Source organism: Colias eurytheme, chromosome 27 (genome assembly GCF_061535395.1).
Source record: "Colias eurytheme isolate Ceu_HAF_F1 chromosome 27, ilColEury1 Martin Lab GWU primary, whole genome shotgun sequence".
Lineage (NCBI taxonomy): Eukaryota > Metazoa > Arthropoda > Insecta > Lepidoptera > Pieridae > Colias > Colias eurytheme.
The window spans coordinates 962,272-981,820 of record NC_143006.1 but is presented as its reverse complement, the minus strand read 5'-3'; the positions used below and the strand labels follow the sequence as shown (position 1 = coordinate 981,820).

The 19,549-nt window shown below is 32.3% G+C and overlaps 1 protein-coding gene across 1 annotated transcript in view; it reads left to right on the top strand.

The window, feature by feature from the left end:
- The first annotated feature begins 2,014 nt into the window (after positions 1–2,014).
- Positions 2,015–19,549, top strand: part of LOC149896735 (uncharacterized) — a 31,106-nt gene continuing 13,571 nt past the window's right edge. The window contains exons 1-2 of the mRNA XM_090117168.1: positions 2,015–2,115; positions 16,668–16,698. Coding sequence (XP_089973294.1) covers positions 2,063–2,115; positions 16,668–16,698 — 84 coding nt within the window. The 5' untranslated portion in view covers positions 2,015–2,062. The remainder of the gene's footprint in view (positions 2,116–16,667; positions 16,699–19,549) is intronic.

The window sequence follows — 19,549 nt, the reverse complement described above, 5'->3', positions numbered from 1 at the left end:
ATGTATAAATTATAAATATAAAAAAGACGTGTGGCACTCGGGGACTGCCGCGGTAAAGCTATTGCATGCTATGCCTTCAAGCCACACCTCCGTGCCCGTCGGAGTGGGGAGCGTGAGGTTTTTTCGTTACGGAATTTCTCGATTCGGATAGAAGCTATGCAATAGCTTAATAGAATGATAGAAATGAAAGAGACTAAAATGAAAAATATTTTCCCCAACTAGTAAAAAAAGCTATCAAAGAATAGGTCACATGATATGATATTGATATAAAGAAAGTCAAAATACAGTATTTTTTTTATAAATAAATAGTTACAATTTTCTTTGTTTTATAGTCAAAGGTTCTGTATAGACTTGGCTATTCCACCAGAGAAGTTAGCGAGAAATGTGTTTGTAAATAAACAAAAGTATCAAACAATAAAGTAAAACGCTTCACTAAATGAAGCGATATGATTGGTGCTTTAGGCGCGGGTCAAACACAAGCGGCGCGGGCGCGGGCGTGCCATAAGCGCACCTCTTGAATATGTTTTGCACCACGTCCTTCTTATACATTTTGTAGAAAGAACTTTGGAAAGGCGTCGAGACGGCACGACACGGTTGCGCCGTCAGTACGCCCGAGGCGCGCCGCGCCGCTTGTATACATTCACATAAAAATGCGTCAATTACGTGACGATGCTGATTTTAATATAAAATTTTGCACCCGATGCGCGCCGCGCCGCTTGTGTCTGTCCCGCGCCTTACAAACACTTCCCTTGCTACACATCCCCGTACATCTCTGGTGAAAAAGCACCCTAAGTCCTAACAGAATAATTTTGTTGGTGAAAATATTTTGTTCTATATTATAACAAAATACGCAAGCAATGATCATTTTAATTATTTTAGTCAATGATAGATATTAATCTGTAGTTTAATTAAAATTTGTCAAAGTAGGTATTAAAATGTGGATTTTCGATTATCTTAATATAAATTAGTCATCATACATAATAGAATAGAGCGTGTATATATTTTTATTAAAAAAATAAATTTGTTCAAGCAAAATCGTAAAAATTATAAACTAGATATTGTACAAGATAGTCGCATGATCAGCAAAAGAAATTTGTATGCTTTTCTGATATTTTTCACACATAAATACGTATATTAATTATTACTTTTATAAATAATCATGATTATTTTAAATGTAGTCAAAGTTAAAAATTAAAATTAAGAAAAATAAAATAAAAATGGTTATCAAGAAATATGAATTTTTGACACAGATTTTTGATAAATATTGGTTTTCTTTTGTCTTTATTTAAATTAGTCAAAATGTGATTGATTAAAATGTAATTTGTCATTCATAGTGAAAAAGTAATCACACACTAATTATTTACATTATGACGTCATAAAAAATTAGAAATATGAGGGTAGAACTAATTTTAAATGTACAGTTATCATTTTCATTAGCAGTACCTGGTCCATGTTAAAAAAATAACGTAAATTGTATAATATAGTCGTTCTTATTTTTTCAGTCAATAAATTTGGGCGTGTTTAAAAAGGTGATTTGGATTTACAAAATTATATGTCAAATATATGAAAAGAAGCTTATAACTCAGGTTTGATCCTGTACTTTGTTAATGTTTAAAATTACATGGTAAGTTTAAAATCCAACAACAATATTTAAAATTTAACATGTAATATCATAAAATTCTCATATAACACAGTCTAATATTCAGTCAAAACTTCAAAAATTAAAATATTAGGAAATGATTATAGTTAATAATTCGTAAACATCAGAGCTTAATTATATTATAATATACTTAGTGCATTCAAGGAATTCCGGATGAGGGGAAATTTCGGAAAATTGTGAATACCACTTCATAGCATCGTTTTATTGTGAGTATTGTGACGGTATAGCATGAAAATGAACGGATTTGTTAATAATAGCATTCATATTTGTTTAATATATCACTACTTACATATTAATTTAAAATTATTGTATTTACCCTGTCATCCGGAATTACCCTAATGTACCATATTAGTTTAATAGCGTCTCCTACCATTACTAAGAACGCGTGTATTCTTCAAAGTGATGGTTGTCGACTGTAGCGGCTTCCCATTGTTACAGTTGCGTAGAACAGGACAGTAAGTACTGAAAAAGATTGTCGATATTAGAAATAAATATGTGATTTATATTTTATAATAATGAAAATGGTTGATATTAGAAATAAACGTATGATTTATAATAATAGTTAAATTATATTGATTGTTATGTTTCATATTCCTAAACAATAATTTAGTATTAGGGGCATTTCACGCGAAGCGGACACAGATTTCAGAGCCCGGTTTCAGATTTCGGTAATATTTTAGTACATATGTTACATCTGTATACATATATCCTCGGTTGACCCTGAAATTTGTGTCCGCTTCGCGTGAAATGCCCCATAAACTTATAATAAACACCACAAACTTCAATAAAATTAAGAAGGTATGGTATGACTTGTACTATGACTAGGCAATGTACTATGAAACCCGCGTAACATGTACGTTTCTTCTTTATCTCTTACCTTGGGCAGCCTGGAAGAGATCGCTAGTAAGCGATAAGGCCGCCTAATGTACCTACCATATTAATCCTCTTTGTATAATTGTAAATATTACTTGGTGTGGTATATTAAATTGTTAAATAAATAAATAAATAAATGAAACTATATGAGTAATAGAAATCAAACTTTTAAATTTTTCATACAAATACAAGAATAATCCAGAGATTACTATAGTTATTTTTTTTTGTGCTTGGTAATTACCAATTAATTAATTACCAATTTAAATTTAATCCATCAGTCCTCGGATCACAGACACAATAGAAAATCTATTGTGTCTCGGCCCGATCGGGCCGCTCGGTGGTCAATGGGTTAAATCAGTTATAAATAGAGAAACTTACATTGTATGAGCTTTATCCCCACTCTCTCCACACTGTGAACATACATGTGATCTCAACACGGGGCAGGTTACAATAAATTTATTCCCAACCTTTTCTTTAACACAATGAGTCATGTATACCTTTGGTCGCTCACCATTCTTCTTACAAAATGAACATATTTTCGTCTCGCCTACACCTATAGATGATGCTGGTCTATCAAAGTTGATTGGATTTATTATCGGCGAAGCTTTCGGTGTATTTCTAATAGGTTGAGGTGAATTTAGAATGTTACTTAATGGTGTAGGATTTCGCGGTGGTGTGAGATCAAAGGTCTTTTCAATTGGGAATAACTCATAATTCCTGCTGGGTTCCGGTATCTGCCACATTTGATCTTCATTTGAAGTATACTGCCGTTCTGGTATCTGCCACATTTGATCTTCATTTGAAGTATACTGCCGTTCTGGTATCTGCCACATTTGATCTTCATTTGAAGTATTCTGCCGTTCTGGTAAGATCTTTCTGCCAAGTATGGGCCGTTGACGGACAATAGGCGTGTCGAATATTGATTTTGGCGATTGATTGTCAAGAGGATTGTATTCATATGAGCTTATCGACATTCTTCGCGGTTCGTACATTCTGAAGCTGTATTCGGAGGAAACGCAAGAGTTTTCGTAAGACTCCGGTGAATTAGAGTCGGTTGAGCTTGATAACCTGAGTGGTGTTGGTTGGAGTGGAGACGCGTGGAACTGCATGGCTTCTGCCGCTGGAAACAGAAATATAGTACATATCACTACATAGTATAAAACAAAGTCGCTTTTTCTGTCCCTATTTCCCTATGTATGCTTAAATCTTTAAAACTACGCAACGGATTTTGATGCAGTTTTTTGTAATAGATAGAGTGATTCAAGAGGAAGGTTTTAGTATATAATTTATTAGGTTTTAGACAAAGCGGGCGAAGCCGCGGGCGGAAAGCTAGTTGGTAATTTAGAACTGCAGGTTTGAATGGGCATTATTTCTATAAGTTAGGGTTAGACTATTTCTATTTACTGTACTCCTTTCTATTCCAATTATCCTACTAATATTATAAATGCGAGTTTGTGAGGATGGATGTGTATGTTTGTTACTCTTTCACGCAAATACTACTGAACCGATTACAATGAAATTTAGCACAAATATAGAGTGTAACTTGGATTAACACATGGAATAGGTTTTATCCTGGAAAATCCACGGAAAGCTAGGTTTTCATATAGAACTGTAAGTTTAAATGGGAGCTCTTTCTATGACTTATTTTTAAGTGTTAAACTATTTATCTTAACTCTACTCCCTATTACAATTTATTATATTAATTGTGTTAAGTATATAGGTATAATAACTAAACAATAATATTTAATTCTCCTTTATTTTTGTTGTGGGCATAGAATTAAAATTAGGACATTTTTCTGTGCCTCATTTTATATAGCTAGCAATTTTTAAATATTTTCATTTAAAAATGGAATACTTTTATTCCATTTTTAAATGCTAGGGGTTGCTAAATGCTAAGTTTATAATTTCAGTTACCTGGTGTATCTACATGTAATAGGTATTAATTAGAAAATGTAGATATTATGTAATATTAAAAATTTGATGAGCTTGTGGTAAAAATACATAATTTGTCTCCTATATTTAAGTAAAAGGTATTGTGCATTGTTTGTAATATTTGTATAGTAATTTTTCATATCACTGTATAATTAATAAAATTATTATCAGAAGCTCAATAATATATTGGATCTCAGGGATACAAGATGTGAACAGTGATACCTACATTAATTGATTAACTGTAAGTATACTATTTGTACATATAAAAATAAGTAAGCATGATAATATACTTCAATGTTTAATTAACATAATATTGGGAGTCATTTATAGGAAATATTATTATGGTAAGTTCTTAGGAATAATTTAGTCAAGTTATAAGAAATAATATCTTACCACTTCTCTCCAATTTAGGCCAGAACCTCTGATCAGCCTCGTAATCAAACAGTATGTTTTTAGTCGGGAACATGTCGACCTGAAATATTACAATAACATTTTTAAAATTACGAGATTTTTACTATTATTTACAAAAAATGGCGTATTTACGTCCCCGCCCCCCGGTCCTCAACTCGAAAAGTTTTACGAGCTTTCGTCAATCGTCGTGTTTGTGTCATAACAAGTACTAAATAAAAAGAATAATTTATTTTTTTCGCATAAATAATTATAACAAGTACATGCCAAAATACAAGATTAAATGAATAGTTCGATAATTTAAATAAGAACGTCGTTTTGGTCTTTTTGTATAATACGATGAATAAATATTTTAACAAATTGATTTTAATGCGGGAAATTTAAAATAATAATTACATATATCATTAATTGGCACTCTACATGGTTGTGTGCTTTACGGATAAAAAAAAGATTTTTATAGGACTTGTCTGCAGAGAACGATTTTTAGATAAAATATTAGGAAGAAGAATCGATTAAAACAAATACTGGTTCAAAAAGGTAACAGTAGGTACAAAAAAAGATACCTGCCTTTCAGAGTAAGAGTTGTAGGTATCAAATTACAAACGTTTTTTTCGGGCGAAAACTAATAAAACGGAAAATTAGTCTTTATTTCATCTACCTAGTCATTACCTAACATACAAAATATTATTCCAACAGGAATAGGTGATAATTTACATGAAATTACAGTTATAATTTATAAAGCATGGAAATTATGTAAAGAATATTGCATATAAATACTAATTTACCTTATTGATAAACAAAAACCTATAATTATTATTACTCAAATATATTTAAAGCAATACTCACATGCATTTCAATTTATTCGATAGTAGACCAGCACAACCTTCGCCTATGAAAATCAAAAATTAAATGATATTTTTTTCTTCAAATTTCGCCGACCTAGCGGCATGATCAAAGGAGCGAATTTGCCCTACGAACCAGTAGTTACAATTTTTATTTATTACATGTTCGATTCTGGAGGAAATTTAAAAAAATCTTTCCATATATTTTGATTGATAAAGTCTACATTAACGTCGATTTAATTTGATTTTAGCATTATTTATGAATTAACAATTATTTCAGAAAGAATGTTTCTTAAATTTTGTGATTTATAAAATTTTCAAAAGCTTATTTAACTAAGCATAATTGATTTGTTAGAAATCTTCTAATATTGGGCATAAATCGCAATAAATACCACCAAAAAAATATAATAAACTTGTTTAAAATATGGGAAATATGAGTGAAGCTACCTTTCTTTATAACATGCCGCGTCTCTTTGAAGAAGCCGCCCGGCACGTGTATTTAATATCGCTATTCGACACTAGATGGCGCGCCCAATTTAAATAAGAAATATCAATTTATTTAATTACGTTATCGTTTAAAATATTTATGTAAAACACTGTGAAGCATTGATATAAAAAACCTTTATATATCAATGCCCAAAATTTTATTGTTTTCTATTTCATATTATTACCTAAATAGAGCATCCTACCTAGGTATCTACGTTTTTTCTAATTCGCATGCTAACTATTGGAATATTCAATTTAAAATAAATTAGGTACCTACCTAGGTACATCCTAGGTATATTATTATATATTTTCATTTGTAAAGTTATGAAATTATCCACAGAAATTATCGCAAAATCATTATACTATAGCACAGACTAATAATAATATACTACTTGTATACGTAGTATATTATTATTAGTCTGTGATACTACGTATACAAACTATAGGTATTTATTGGTTCAATCAAACGTCGCTAGATGTAGATAGTGATCAATTACTAGCTTACCGCCCGCGGCTTCGCCCGCTTTGTCTAAAACCTAATAAATTATATACTAAAACTTTTCTCTTGAATCACTCTATTAAAAAAAACCGCATCAAAATCCGTTGCGTAGTTTTAATGATAAGCATACAAAGGGACATAGGGACAGAGAAAGCGACTTTGTTTTTCTATACTAATATTATAAAGAGGAAAGGTTTGTAAGTATGTATGTATGTATGTATGTATGTATGTATGGTTTTCACGCATTTAAACTACTGGACCGATTTTGATGACATTTGGCAGAGATAACCTTTAGACCCTGAGAAAGAACATAGGCTAACTTTTATTGCGAAATATGTACCACGTCCACGGGCGAAGCCGGGGCGAACCGCTAGTATTCTATAAAGGTAGGTATGTTTGTAGTTATTTGAAGTAAACAAAAGTAAGTGAATATCGTAATATTTAATTTAACATAAATTATTTTCACAGACCGTTTACCTATTTTCTCGATTGTAACTTGACGTTAGTCTGATCAAGATTTTCGTTAGATGCATAAAGATATTCTTTAGTGGACCACTTACGTAAGCAGAGGTTCCATTGTTGTACGATACGATACGACAATTTTATTCTACTAATGTTCTACTACTAGCTTTTCGCCCGCGTCTTCGCCCGCGTTTTCAAAGGAAAACCCGCATAGTTCCCGTTCCCGTGGGATTTCATCATTTCATCCTATGTGTTAATCCAAGTTACCCTCTATATGTGTGCTAAATTTCATTGTAATCGGTTCAGTAGTTTTTACGTGAAAGAGTAACAAACATCCATACATCCATACATCCATACAAACTTTCGCCTTTATAATAGTTATAAGTAAACCATTTACATTGCCAATTCTGGTACAACGGACACGCTTGACCTACTCTAATTACACATAGTAATTAGAATTTTGCGGAAAACTAATTTGCATACCCAGAGCCATTCCCAGGCGATAATCTCAGATTTGTATGGGAAATGATGGCACTAGCATTATGTAAGGTTGTTTCATTGTTTTAGTTTGATTCCTTATGTATTTGTGTCCTGCTATCCTTTATATTGTGAAATGGTACCATGCGTTATATCTATACACTTTTTCGTATAGGTATCTATATTTAACTATTTTAGTGTGCTATATTTACCAATTTACTAGTTTTCCGCCCGCGGCTTCGCCCGCTTATCACATTCGCTTTTAAATCTATAAAAAAGCACATCAAAAACCATTAGATAGTTTTGAAAGCTTAAAAAGAGAAAGACTGACAAACAACAACAAACAACTTTGATTTTATACTATACTTGCTGTCCCGGCAAACGTAATCTGCCTCTCTTATCAGTTATCACTAATCACTCAATCTACACAGTAGACAAAATTTACATGCGAATCGGTCCAGTCGATTCGAAGGAATATGATAATTGATAACTATACTAACATTGTGACGAAATAGAGAAGAGATAAAGATTGCTTAATAATATACAGATTAATCATGCTATAAATCAGTAAAGTATTTCGAAAAGCATACATCAAAAAGCATATAGTTCTATCTAGACTCTTGTCTAGATCTAGATCTTTCTAGACTCAATTAGAGGCGCACGTAGGCTGACAGATGAATTAATAGGTGATGTTCTCAAATTAGATTTTATCAGATAGTACACCCACAAACCAGTAACGAAATACTTTTTAGTGATGTAGAGTTATGAATGTTTAGACAGTTTAGTTTTTGGGAGAATATTTTGGTAATCATTTAATTTATCAGGCATGTAATCATTTAATTTATAATGCATTATAATAAGAGAACTTCATTAAATATCTATAAGAAGTAGAAATATATACCTACGTGATAGCAACTAGCTTTGTACGCCGTTAAATTTATTAATTTATGCCTAGCCGGTAGCCCCTTTATTCAACGGCCGGCGCTATACAATCAATGGTACTAAATAAAAAATAATAAAATAGTTAGTTGGCTGCGACATTAACATACCTACACCGTAATAAAAAAAAACAATTCAAAACTTAAGATGGTAAATATTTTATTGCAATTTATTAGTTACATTCTTGTTCTACATTTATATGGCGTAACAAATGAATGGTTTCATCTTCAAACGAATAAAATACCTACAAATTACATATTTGTACTTTGCCTCAATTATTATATAAATATCGTGTCTAAAATTATATAATACAAAAAAGCACAATATGTAGATCAAGGCCACCGCAATTATAAGCTTATTGTGCTATCTTTATTTGTGGCACAAGTTATAAGCTGAAGCGCAAATCATAAGCGGGTCGAGCGATAAGCGGAAGCGTTTCTTCCATATAAATTTTAACAGTGAAACTTCTTTCGGCGCGTTGAGAGTAAAATTTCAAGGTTCTTGCCAAATAAGTTTCACTTCCGACACATATGCTCGGCACACACGCTGTTAATGTATATTATACTTAGACTAATATACTAGAAGTAGATTATACTAGACTTGACTTAAATTTAAATAGGTACTTTGAGTAGAGCATTCAGCATTGGCACATTTTGATTTGTTTTATGTACTTATTGTGATAAGACAAATCTAAGAATTTATTTATTTTATCGTAATCAGTTTCTTAAAACGTTTATAGCGGGAAATTACGCTATAAAATATTGCTTTAATTTTTACACTCAACATAGGTAGGACTGATAATACTCTAAAATAAATCGCTACTTCCTATAACTTGGCCACATCACAATATTTGTGTAATCCACGTCTTGTTGATTGTATTTGATGTTGTTTTGACGTCGCCATTGTATAGCCAGCTCATTATTTAAAGATAATAGCTATTTCTTTGTATTGATCTAAATTGGATCTCGTTTGGAAGGACGGTATGGGATCAAGGTTTTAACATACCCTTGAAGAACTTCCTAAAAATTGCTCAATTGAAGTTTTGCCTCAGTAATTATAACCAACTAGCTTACCGCCCGCGGCTTCGCCCGCTTTGTCTCAAACCAAATAAATTATACACCTTCCTATTGAATCACTCTATGTATTAAAAAAAACCGCATCAAAATCCGTTCCGTAGTTTTAAAGATTTAAGCATACAAATTACAAAGGGACATAGGGACAGAAAAAGCGACTTTGTTTTATACTATGTAGTGATTTGTAAAAAAGTACATAATGTTGTAAGTACTTAATTATTGGGGATATTTTTTCCCATAGTTCGGAACCGTTTTGATCAGCCAAGTGTTTGGCTGGTACTTGGTAGGTTGATATGAAATGACATCGAATCTTTGGTTCTAATGACAATATATTTTATTACCTTTTTCAGAAGACTATCGAATAGAATATCTCTGCCAGGCAAAGGTTTGACGGGATACTTTTTTTATACTACATAGGTACATCTATACTAATATTGTAAAGCCGAAGAGTTTGTTTGTTTGAACGCGCTAATCTCAGGAACTACTGGTCCAATTTGAAAAATTCTTTCGATTTGAAAAAGATATCCCATTTATCGTGGAAGGCTATAGGCTTTATATCTGCATCACGCTAAGACCAAGAGGAGCGGAGCAACGTCGAACGCGGGTGAAACCGCGGGGTGCAGCTAGTACACAGATACAAGTAATACAAGAAGGTAAGTGGACGGAAAATTATTAACTTTACCATATAATTAAAATTACCATAATCTTAGATAAGTACCTACCTATAATGATCGGGATTCGGGAATGATTCCCAAAACTTCTTATTTCGTATAGACCATATAGAAATTATGTATTCTATGGTGTAGACAAACGAACATTACAATCCCTATAAACCATGGCAAAATAAAATATTTCAACACAAATTTCGTAATGACGTACTACTTTTGGTAATAATTACATCTGCGGTCGGCATCCATAGAGATGCTGTGATACGCTTAAATGTTAAATGTAACAATTTGCTGTACATATGCTTTTGTAAATACATGTTATTGCTGACGAGCTTTGACGTTATCTATACTTCATAGTATAAAGCTGAACGCTGAAGAGTTTGTTTGTTTGAACGCGCTAATCTCAAGAACTGCTGGTCTGATTTGAAAAATTGTTTCGGTGTTGGATAGCATATTTATCGAGGAAGGCTATAAGCTATATATCATCACGCTAAGACCAACAGAAGTGGAGCCACGCGAGTCAAACCGCGGAGCGCAGCTAGTAATGAGATAATTTTCGAAAAAGAATTACCTAACTACTTTATAGAAAGAATTACTGTTTCGAATTGACCAACAACAGCGGATCACCAATGAAAAATGCTGCAAAAATGGAAAAAGAAGATAAATCTTTTCAGGGCAAACAAAGTGTCGTGGGACAGCTACCTAGTTAATTATCTAATTAGAAATTGAAGTAGTTTTATTTGTTTTAAAATTGCCTGATAGTATTCCTTTCTTTGGCTGCACAATACGGAGAATGCAACTCTATTTTATTGTGATTAATTAATATGTCTTTTGAACGTCTTACATTCGCAAATAAATGCATTTGAATTTGAATTGTATTATGTAAGTACTAAGTAGGTATATTATAACAAGCTGAATCGTGCGTGAGCTACAAAATGGGTGTTTTAAACACTATCTGACCTGGATTTAAATCCGTTATTATATATACTTATTCGTGATAATCATTACTTAAGCTTTAATTAAATTGATTCGTTCATTGTATGATATAATTAAGTATTGTTGGCTCGTGATCCATCAAACCTTGGTGTGATGAAAGTTATTGTGTTTACTGGTTTTTATACTACAAATTACAATAAATATTTTTCGACTGCACAAAGGAGGGTTACAGGGTTTCTATTATTTTTCTACTATTTGCATATAACCATTAATAATAGAACAATAACAATAATTGAATAGATAAATAACAACAAAATAAATTCCAACTAGGTACACTTCAAAACAAATTCCAAGGAAATCGATCATTGAAACAAATGGGGTAGATGTATATTGCATAATACATCTACCCTTCAAATAGGTACTTTGAAAAAGTCACAGTGCGGTCTGCTACTGCTAGTCCTGGGTTTGACGTTTCAGTCGTTCTTCTGTCCCATTGAACTATTATCTATACTAATATATCTAAGACTAATATTATAAAGCTGAAGAATTTGTTTGTTTGTTTGAACGCGCTAATTTCGAGAACTACTGGTCCGATTTGAAAAATTCTTGCGGTGTTAGATAGCTCATTTATCGAGGAAGGCTATTGGCTATATATCATCACGCTACGACCAACAGGAGTGGAGCCACGGGGGTGAAACCGCGCGGAGCAGCTAGTACATAATATGAGAAGAATGCACTTGATTTGCGTCAATACATGTGCACTATATTTCCTGTAGAGCTGTTTTATCCAAATATAAAAATATATATAGCAGATAGCATTTTTTAAAACAGTAATTACATAGGATAATTTTCATTTTGACTTGGTAGGTACCTTGCTTGCTTGAGATTTTTGAATCGTCCGGAATATACTTAATATTATAAAGAGGAAAAGTTTGTATGTATGTATGGTTTTCACGCATAAACTACTGGACCGATTTTGATGAAATTTGGCACAGGTAATCTTTAGACCCTGAGAAAGAACATAGGCTACCTTTTATTGCGAAATATGTACCACGGGCGAAGCCGGGGCGGACCGCTAGTTATATAAATAAATGTGCATGTCTATATAGAATGTTCAAAACCAATTGTTAACTTCACCAAGACTATTGTAAGTTTTCCGACAAGCAAACAACGAAATGAAGCAACCTTGATACTTTCATTATAATTACGATCTGCATATATCATGGTTTTGAAACTTGCATGGACTGTGAGAGAAATAGAATAATGAATCGAGGCGGTAGTAATTCTTATCGTGACGGGAGATAAAAACGGGTTTAAATGTAAGTGAGAATAGTTCATCGATTTCAATCAATGAATAGGATAGGTGTCAATATATTTGTTATGCAATGCTGCTATAGTTCCGTGTAGATTCTGTTTGATTATTTCTTAAAAATAAATATCAGAAAAAAACATGCAACCTACCATATCGCCGCAATGGCGATTCAGTTAATGTAAATACCAAAGTCCTAAATAAACCCTTTTTTATTCATTTAAGATAGCCAGGCATTTGACAGCATCCTATACCTGATGGTAAGTAGTGATGCAGTCTATGGATGGACATGCCTGCCTAGAAAGTGCCTATTCACTTTTACCCGTTCCAGTCCCTTGCAGTTCGGTTTTATAAAAGAAGAATTAACCTAAAATCCCTTATATCTAAATTCCTGAAGAAAACACTTGCGCACCGCAGTTCGCAGTTGCGCAACTGATGCGCAGCTGCAGCGCTGCATAAGTATAGAAAGCCTGTCTGTGCAGTTGCAGTGAGAAGAAAATATATATTGTGTCCTTGCAGTGGGAAAAAATGGGATGATGACGTCATAAAATATAATGTGACGCGTTTTTTTACGCCTTCCTTATTTACATTCGTGACACTTAACTCGGAAAACAATAAAATGCTCATAACGACATGTTAATGTTTTGCTTCTTGTCAAAATATTAAAAAAGTGGATCAGATAAATATATCAAAGGATCATCCCGCTTTAGTGCCATAAAATAGCACTGTGTGTCCATAAATTTTTATCTATTCTCGTTCTATTATAATAGGTAGGTACACATTATTGTAATTGTAATAAATACCTACTTAAAATTATATTGAATAAATTATTATAATTATTTTTTGACAAGCTTATCATTTTATTTCAGGTAAAAATATCTACTAATTTTATCTCAAACCTGTTTAGATGTCAGAATTAAATTAGGCCATAATTACCTACATCAGTTCTAAATTCTATACCAATATTAAAAAGCTGAAGAGTTTGTTTGTTTGATTGAATGTTATAATCTCGGGAACTACTGGTCTGATTTGAAAAATTCTTTCGGTGTAAGATAGCCCATTCATCGAGGAAGACTATAGGCTATATATATCATCACGCTAAGAGTTAAGACCAACAGGAGCGGAGCCGAGCAAACCGCGGAGTGCAGCTAGTTAAATGTAAAGTATGAAACAAAATTATACCCTAAAAACCTTCCTAAGTGGATTACTTACGGGAAAGTCGTTATAAAGTATAACTACATGGCCACACTTATCATAACTGACAGATAGCTATCAGCAAATTCAGAAAACATTGACCTCAACGTGATGTTACATCTGAATCATAACGAGGATCGAGGAAAACAGTGGGAAGTTAATTGAAGTGAGAATTATTGCAGTCACGGATGAATGAGTTTTTAAAAGACATCTAAATATTCCTGGTTCCTGGGTTCGATACTCGGATATTTGAATGTGAAAAAAAATAGGTTTTATTATATAAAAGAATGACTATGATAATTAAATTATTATATTATCCAATATAAATGATAAATAAAAAAATATGCAAGTTATATTGCATTGATCATACCTACCAAGTGGGTAACCTATTTTATTTATAGTAGCCGCACCATTATATTAGAACCTGCGGACGAAACCGCGGGCAAAATCAAGCATTTCTATAGCTCATACGTGTTATTTTGATGCATAACCATTAACCATACCTATATTACTCTAAAGTTTCATCCAAATACTTTCAGAATTTTTTCGTGAAAGAGTAAACAAAAACTATAATATTTTAAGAATGAATATTAACGAAACTGATGAACTGAATTCTGTTCTCTGTTTACAAAAAAAAAATGAATTTTTGATATATATGACTTTTGCCAACATTAAGAAAAAAGTTTGCATTAAAAAAATAACGCTAGGTTGCCTACCCACTGTCTATTGTTAACTTTCAGGAATGCGTTTAAACGGAAATAAACAATTGCTTATTCCTGTATCTTAACTTTTTAATCTGTTTTGTCGTCATTGTCGGATAAGGATATCCTCTTGAAGGGATGAAATTCTTAAAGTGTCTAAAAATATCTAATTTCCAACGATAAATTACATGAAACGTTTTATTATCGGTACATTGCGAGATCACGACTTGCACTTGGCCGCAAATGTTTTATTAGCACAGATCTGCATACATAATGCATGTTGTAAATCTCATTAGTCGAAAATCATATTGCACGTACGCTAATAAACTATATCATAATACGATGAGCCCCACGCTTCATAAAAACTATAAAACTATCATTTCGCGAAACTGTATCACAGTGTGTGTTTGGTGGTAATTTTTGTGATTAATAGTTACAGTAAATGAAGAGGATCATAATACTTAAATAATTTAACTAGAGTAAATTAATTAATGTAGAGCACATATTGTAAAAATTTAAAAATTCCATGCTTTAACACATCGAATAGAATAATGGAGTGAAAAATATTAAAATTTTGCAATTATTTTGACTTCTTAGTAAGGATTCTTATAAATTTGAAATAAAGTAGCTAAAACAAGACTAATATTTATTTTTATGTATTTAAAATTTTCATAAGCTAACAAAGGATGTTTAGTTAGATCAAATTTAAGATAATTTTTTTTTACATAATATATCTGTAGTTATTAGGTACCCAATATTTTGAATTATTAATGGGTTCCCATATGAAAGCATATATGATTTCAATCTGACTTTCCCCACAAAGGCTACACATGTCTGTCTGATTTATCAAGATAACCCCTGTCTCTAATTAGCCTAGTTTTTATAATATTATAGTTCTAAATAAGGTTACATGACTATCCAATGGAATGAAATGCTTTCACATATTGTTTATTTTACCAAGGATAACTAAATAATTATTACGTAAAACCATAGGTGATAAAAGTGTAGTTCTAAAATAGCATTTGGAGATAATATTATGTTCAATGATGTTTCGATAGAATGACTAAAAAATATCTATAGTAAGTAGTAGTGTTTACCTGAAAAAAAACTGAAAAAAATCAAAATCATGTACATCTTGATGAAAATTTCATCAAAATCAGTGTAATAGCAATTAGCATATTAAACTGAGAATTCTACAAAAAAATTGTGTTATTTTATCAAATCAAATGTCGGTGTTGGTGAAAATAAATGTTTTTTTTTTTATTATCATCATTAACACGCATCAATAAACGTTTTTCTTTCTTTCTTTTACTAGCTTCACCTGTATGTTTATAATAATACTAGCTATCCGCCCACGGCTTCACCCGCGTTTTGAAAGAAAAACCTGCGTATCTCCCGTTCCCGTGGGATTTCCGGGATAAAACCTAGCCTATGTCTTAATCCAAGTTACCCTCTATATGTGTGCTAAATTTCATTGAATTCGGTCCAGTACTTTATGCGTGAAAACCATACATACACCGACTTCTAAAGGACAGACGGATTGAATTCAACGATCAGCGACAATACTTACATACAAACTAAAACATAGGTCTAAAACAATAGTTCTAATACGTTATGTCACATTAACAGAGTTAACAATAATTAGCATAAATCTTATAACAATGAACTAACTGTGTCCCGCGACTTTTCTTCATTTTACTTCGTGTTAGCAAATTCTTCATAGAAATTAACATTTCTTATTTCTACTCCGAGAATTAACATATTATACTTTATAGTTATAACTTATGCGAAACAGATTTTGAATATTTAACGGATTATAATCACGATTTATTTGATACTAGATTTCCGCCCGCGGCTTCGCTCGCGTTTTCCAAGGAAAACCAGCACAGTTCCCGTTCCCGTGGGATTTCGGGGATAAAACCTATCCTATGTGTTAATCCAAGTTACCCTCTATATGTGTGCTAAATTTCATTGTAATCGGTTCAGTAGTTTTTACGTGAAAGAGTAACAAACATCCATACATCCATACAAACTTTCGCCTTTATAATAGTATTAAGATTAAGATTTAAAACCAAACTAAAGTAAATCGAGCGTAATAAAATTCCAGTTTTATACCTAATTAGTGGTTGTATATTTTAATCGTAAATAATTTAATTCAAATAGCTGTTTTGAAAAAGGTCACGATTAAAGCACGAATTTGTTTTACAGATTTGGAAAACTACAAATGGCGTTTTTCAAGGTATGTACATATAATTTCAACTACATATTTATATTTTATTTATTTATTTATACAGGGTGACTTGATTTATAGGATATAGGTGTAATAGTTTGAAAGGGTTGACAGTATATTATTATAGCTCATTTGGAGTAAAAAAATAAACATTACCTAGACGAAAATTATTAGTTTCAGAAATATTTTACAATTTACTTTTTTTTTATTTACCAAATTATTAGGGAAAATGATAAAAGAAATGAACATACACACACATATTACATACGTTTGAGTACAGTAGATTAAAAGTAAACTAGTATAAACCGACTTGTTCCTCTCAAAAATACGTAATTTGTCACGCACAATAAACTTAACAAATTATTATTGCTGTCGCTCGATTATTTAGAAATTTTTCATTTCGTTACGTCATACATATTACAACTACCTGATAATCTCATATATAAAAATGAATCGCAAAATGTGTTGGTAAGCGCATAACTCGAGAACGGCTGAACCGATTTCGATAATTCTTTTTTTATTATATTCCTTGAAGTACGAGGATGGTTCTTATGTAGAGAAAACGTAAATATGTACCACGGGCGAAGCCGGGGCGGACCGCTAGTATTGTAATACAAATAGCTGTAAGGAATCTATGTATGTAAAAATAAATAAATAAATAAATAAAACTTACTAACTTATAACATAAGCACAGAATACTTAATAGTAGCTAACGCTGTTAGAAGTAGCCGTTATTTGCTCTACCCAGGAAGAGCCAAATTATGCAGCTTACTACTAAAAGAATCGTAAAAAAATTCTAATGCAATAATTTGCAGCGTATATCGAAACAAATAACCTCAATCAAACACATAAAAAATAAAAATATTTGTGCACGTTTTTAGTATAAGTTTATCTAAGTACCTACTAGCTTTCCGCCCGCCGCTTCGCCCGCGTTTTCAAAGAAAAACCAGCATAGTTCCCGTGGGATTTCCCGGATAAAGCGTATCTTTTGTTTTAATCCAAGTAACCCTCTATATGTGTGCTAAATTTCATTGTAATCAGTTCAGTAGTATTTGCTTGCAAGATTAACAAACATACACACACATACACATACATCCATCCTCACAAACTTTCGCATTTATAATATTAGTAGGATAACTACGTAATAATAATATAGTCTAGTTATACTTTCCGGTGTATAATGTTTTTGTGTAGAAATGGCAAATTATCGGTCTATTTTAGGATAATTACAATCACGACTAGTATGGGTCATTAATCATAATGGCAGAAATATGTAGGGCAGGGCCATAGAATTTGTGTTGTAAGTTTTGACGAAAATATATAGGAACTAGATTTCCGCCCGCGGCTTCGCCCGCGTTTGCAAAGGAAAACCCGCATAGTTCCCGTTCCCATGGGATTTCCGGGATAAAAACTATCCTATGTGTTAATCATAGTTACCCTCTATATGTGTGCTAAATTTCATTGTAATCGGTTCAGTAGTTTTTACGTGAAAGAGTAACAAACATCCATACATCCATAGGTACATCCTTACAAACTTTCGCCTTTATAATATGTATTAGATTCCAATGGTCATGGACCTTATAATAGTATCGAATACTTGTTCCCTTATATTGTACCTACTAGCTTTCCGCCCGCGGCTTCGCCCGCGTTTTTAAAGAAAAACCCGTTCCCCTAGGATTTCCGGGATAAAACCTATCCTATGTCCTTTCTCGGGTATCAAAATATCTCTATACCAAATTTCATGCAAATTGGTACAGTAGTTAAGGCGTGATTGAGTAACAGACAGACAGACAGAGTTACTTTCGCATTTATAATATTAGTATGGATTGTACCTATTATATTTATAATTGTATGTATTGGCATTTGCATTTCACATAAGTTTTAGTCATCGATTTTTAATAATAATAATGTTACTCTTTCATGCAAATACTACTGAACCGATTACAATGAAATTTAGCATACTTATAGAACTTGGATTAACACAGGATAGGTTTTATATACCTACCGGAAATCAACGGGAACGGGAACTATATGGGAAGCTAGTTTATATGTATATACTAGCGGCCCGCCCCGGCTTCGCCCGTGGTACATATGAAAAATAGATGTTGGCCGATTCTCAGACTTACCCGATATGCACAGAAAATTTCATGAGAATCGGTCCACCCGTTTCGGAGGAGTATGCAGACTAACATTGTGACACGAGAATTTTATATATAAAGATTATAAGTGTGTGTAATATAGAGCTCAGGAATCTAGGGTCCATTTCTAATTAACCACTGAACCAAAGTGACGGTCATAGTGTAAGTGTAGCATAAATCAGAGTGAAGTAACCGGCACTATCCTAGAAAACAATGCGTACATTCACTGTGTATAGATGAGGCTTATATGGAGATATAGTTTAATATTATTTAGTTTGTTTTTTGGAAATGCGAAAGATATGTGTTTTTTTTATAAGTATTTATAGCGGGGATGTAATTAAATTGGAAATTTATAATATACTAGCTGTTGCCCGCGACTTCGTCCGCGATTACGTCGTTTTAGGTCATTCGTCGTTTAAAAAAAATACGTGACACTTTATTTTTGAATGTTCTTAATTGTCTCTTATAAAATTTAACTACATTAAAATTGAACACTCTGAAAATCTTAAAATCGGAGAAAATTGAAAATCTGAGAAAAACATGAAGGAATGTGATTAAAATTCTACATTACTTAGTATTTCAAATAATAATCTAAATTAAATGTAGATTAACAGTTTGAGAGCACCGTTATAGAATATGTACCTAAGTATTAAATTACGTTAGTTTACATAGTAACAAAACAAAAACACGATGACTTTCTTTCGCGCTCGGTACCACAAACT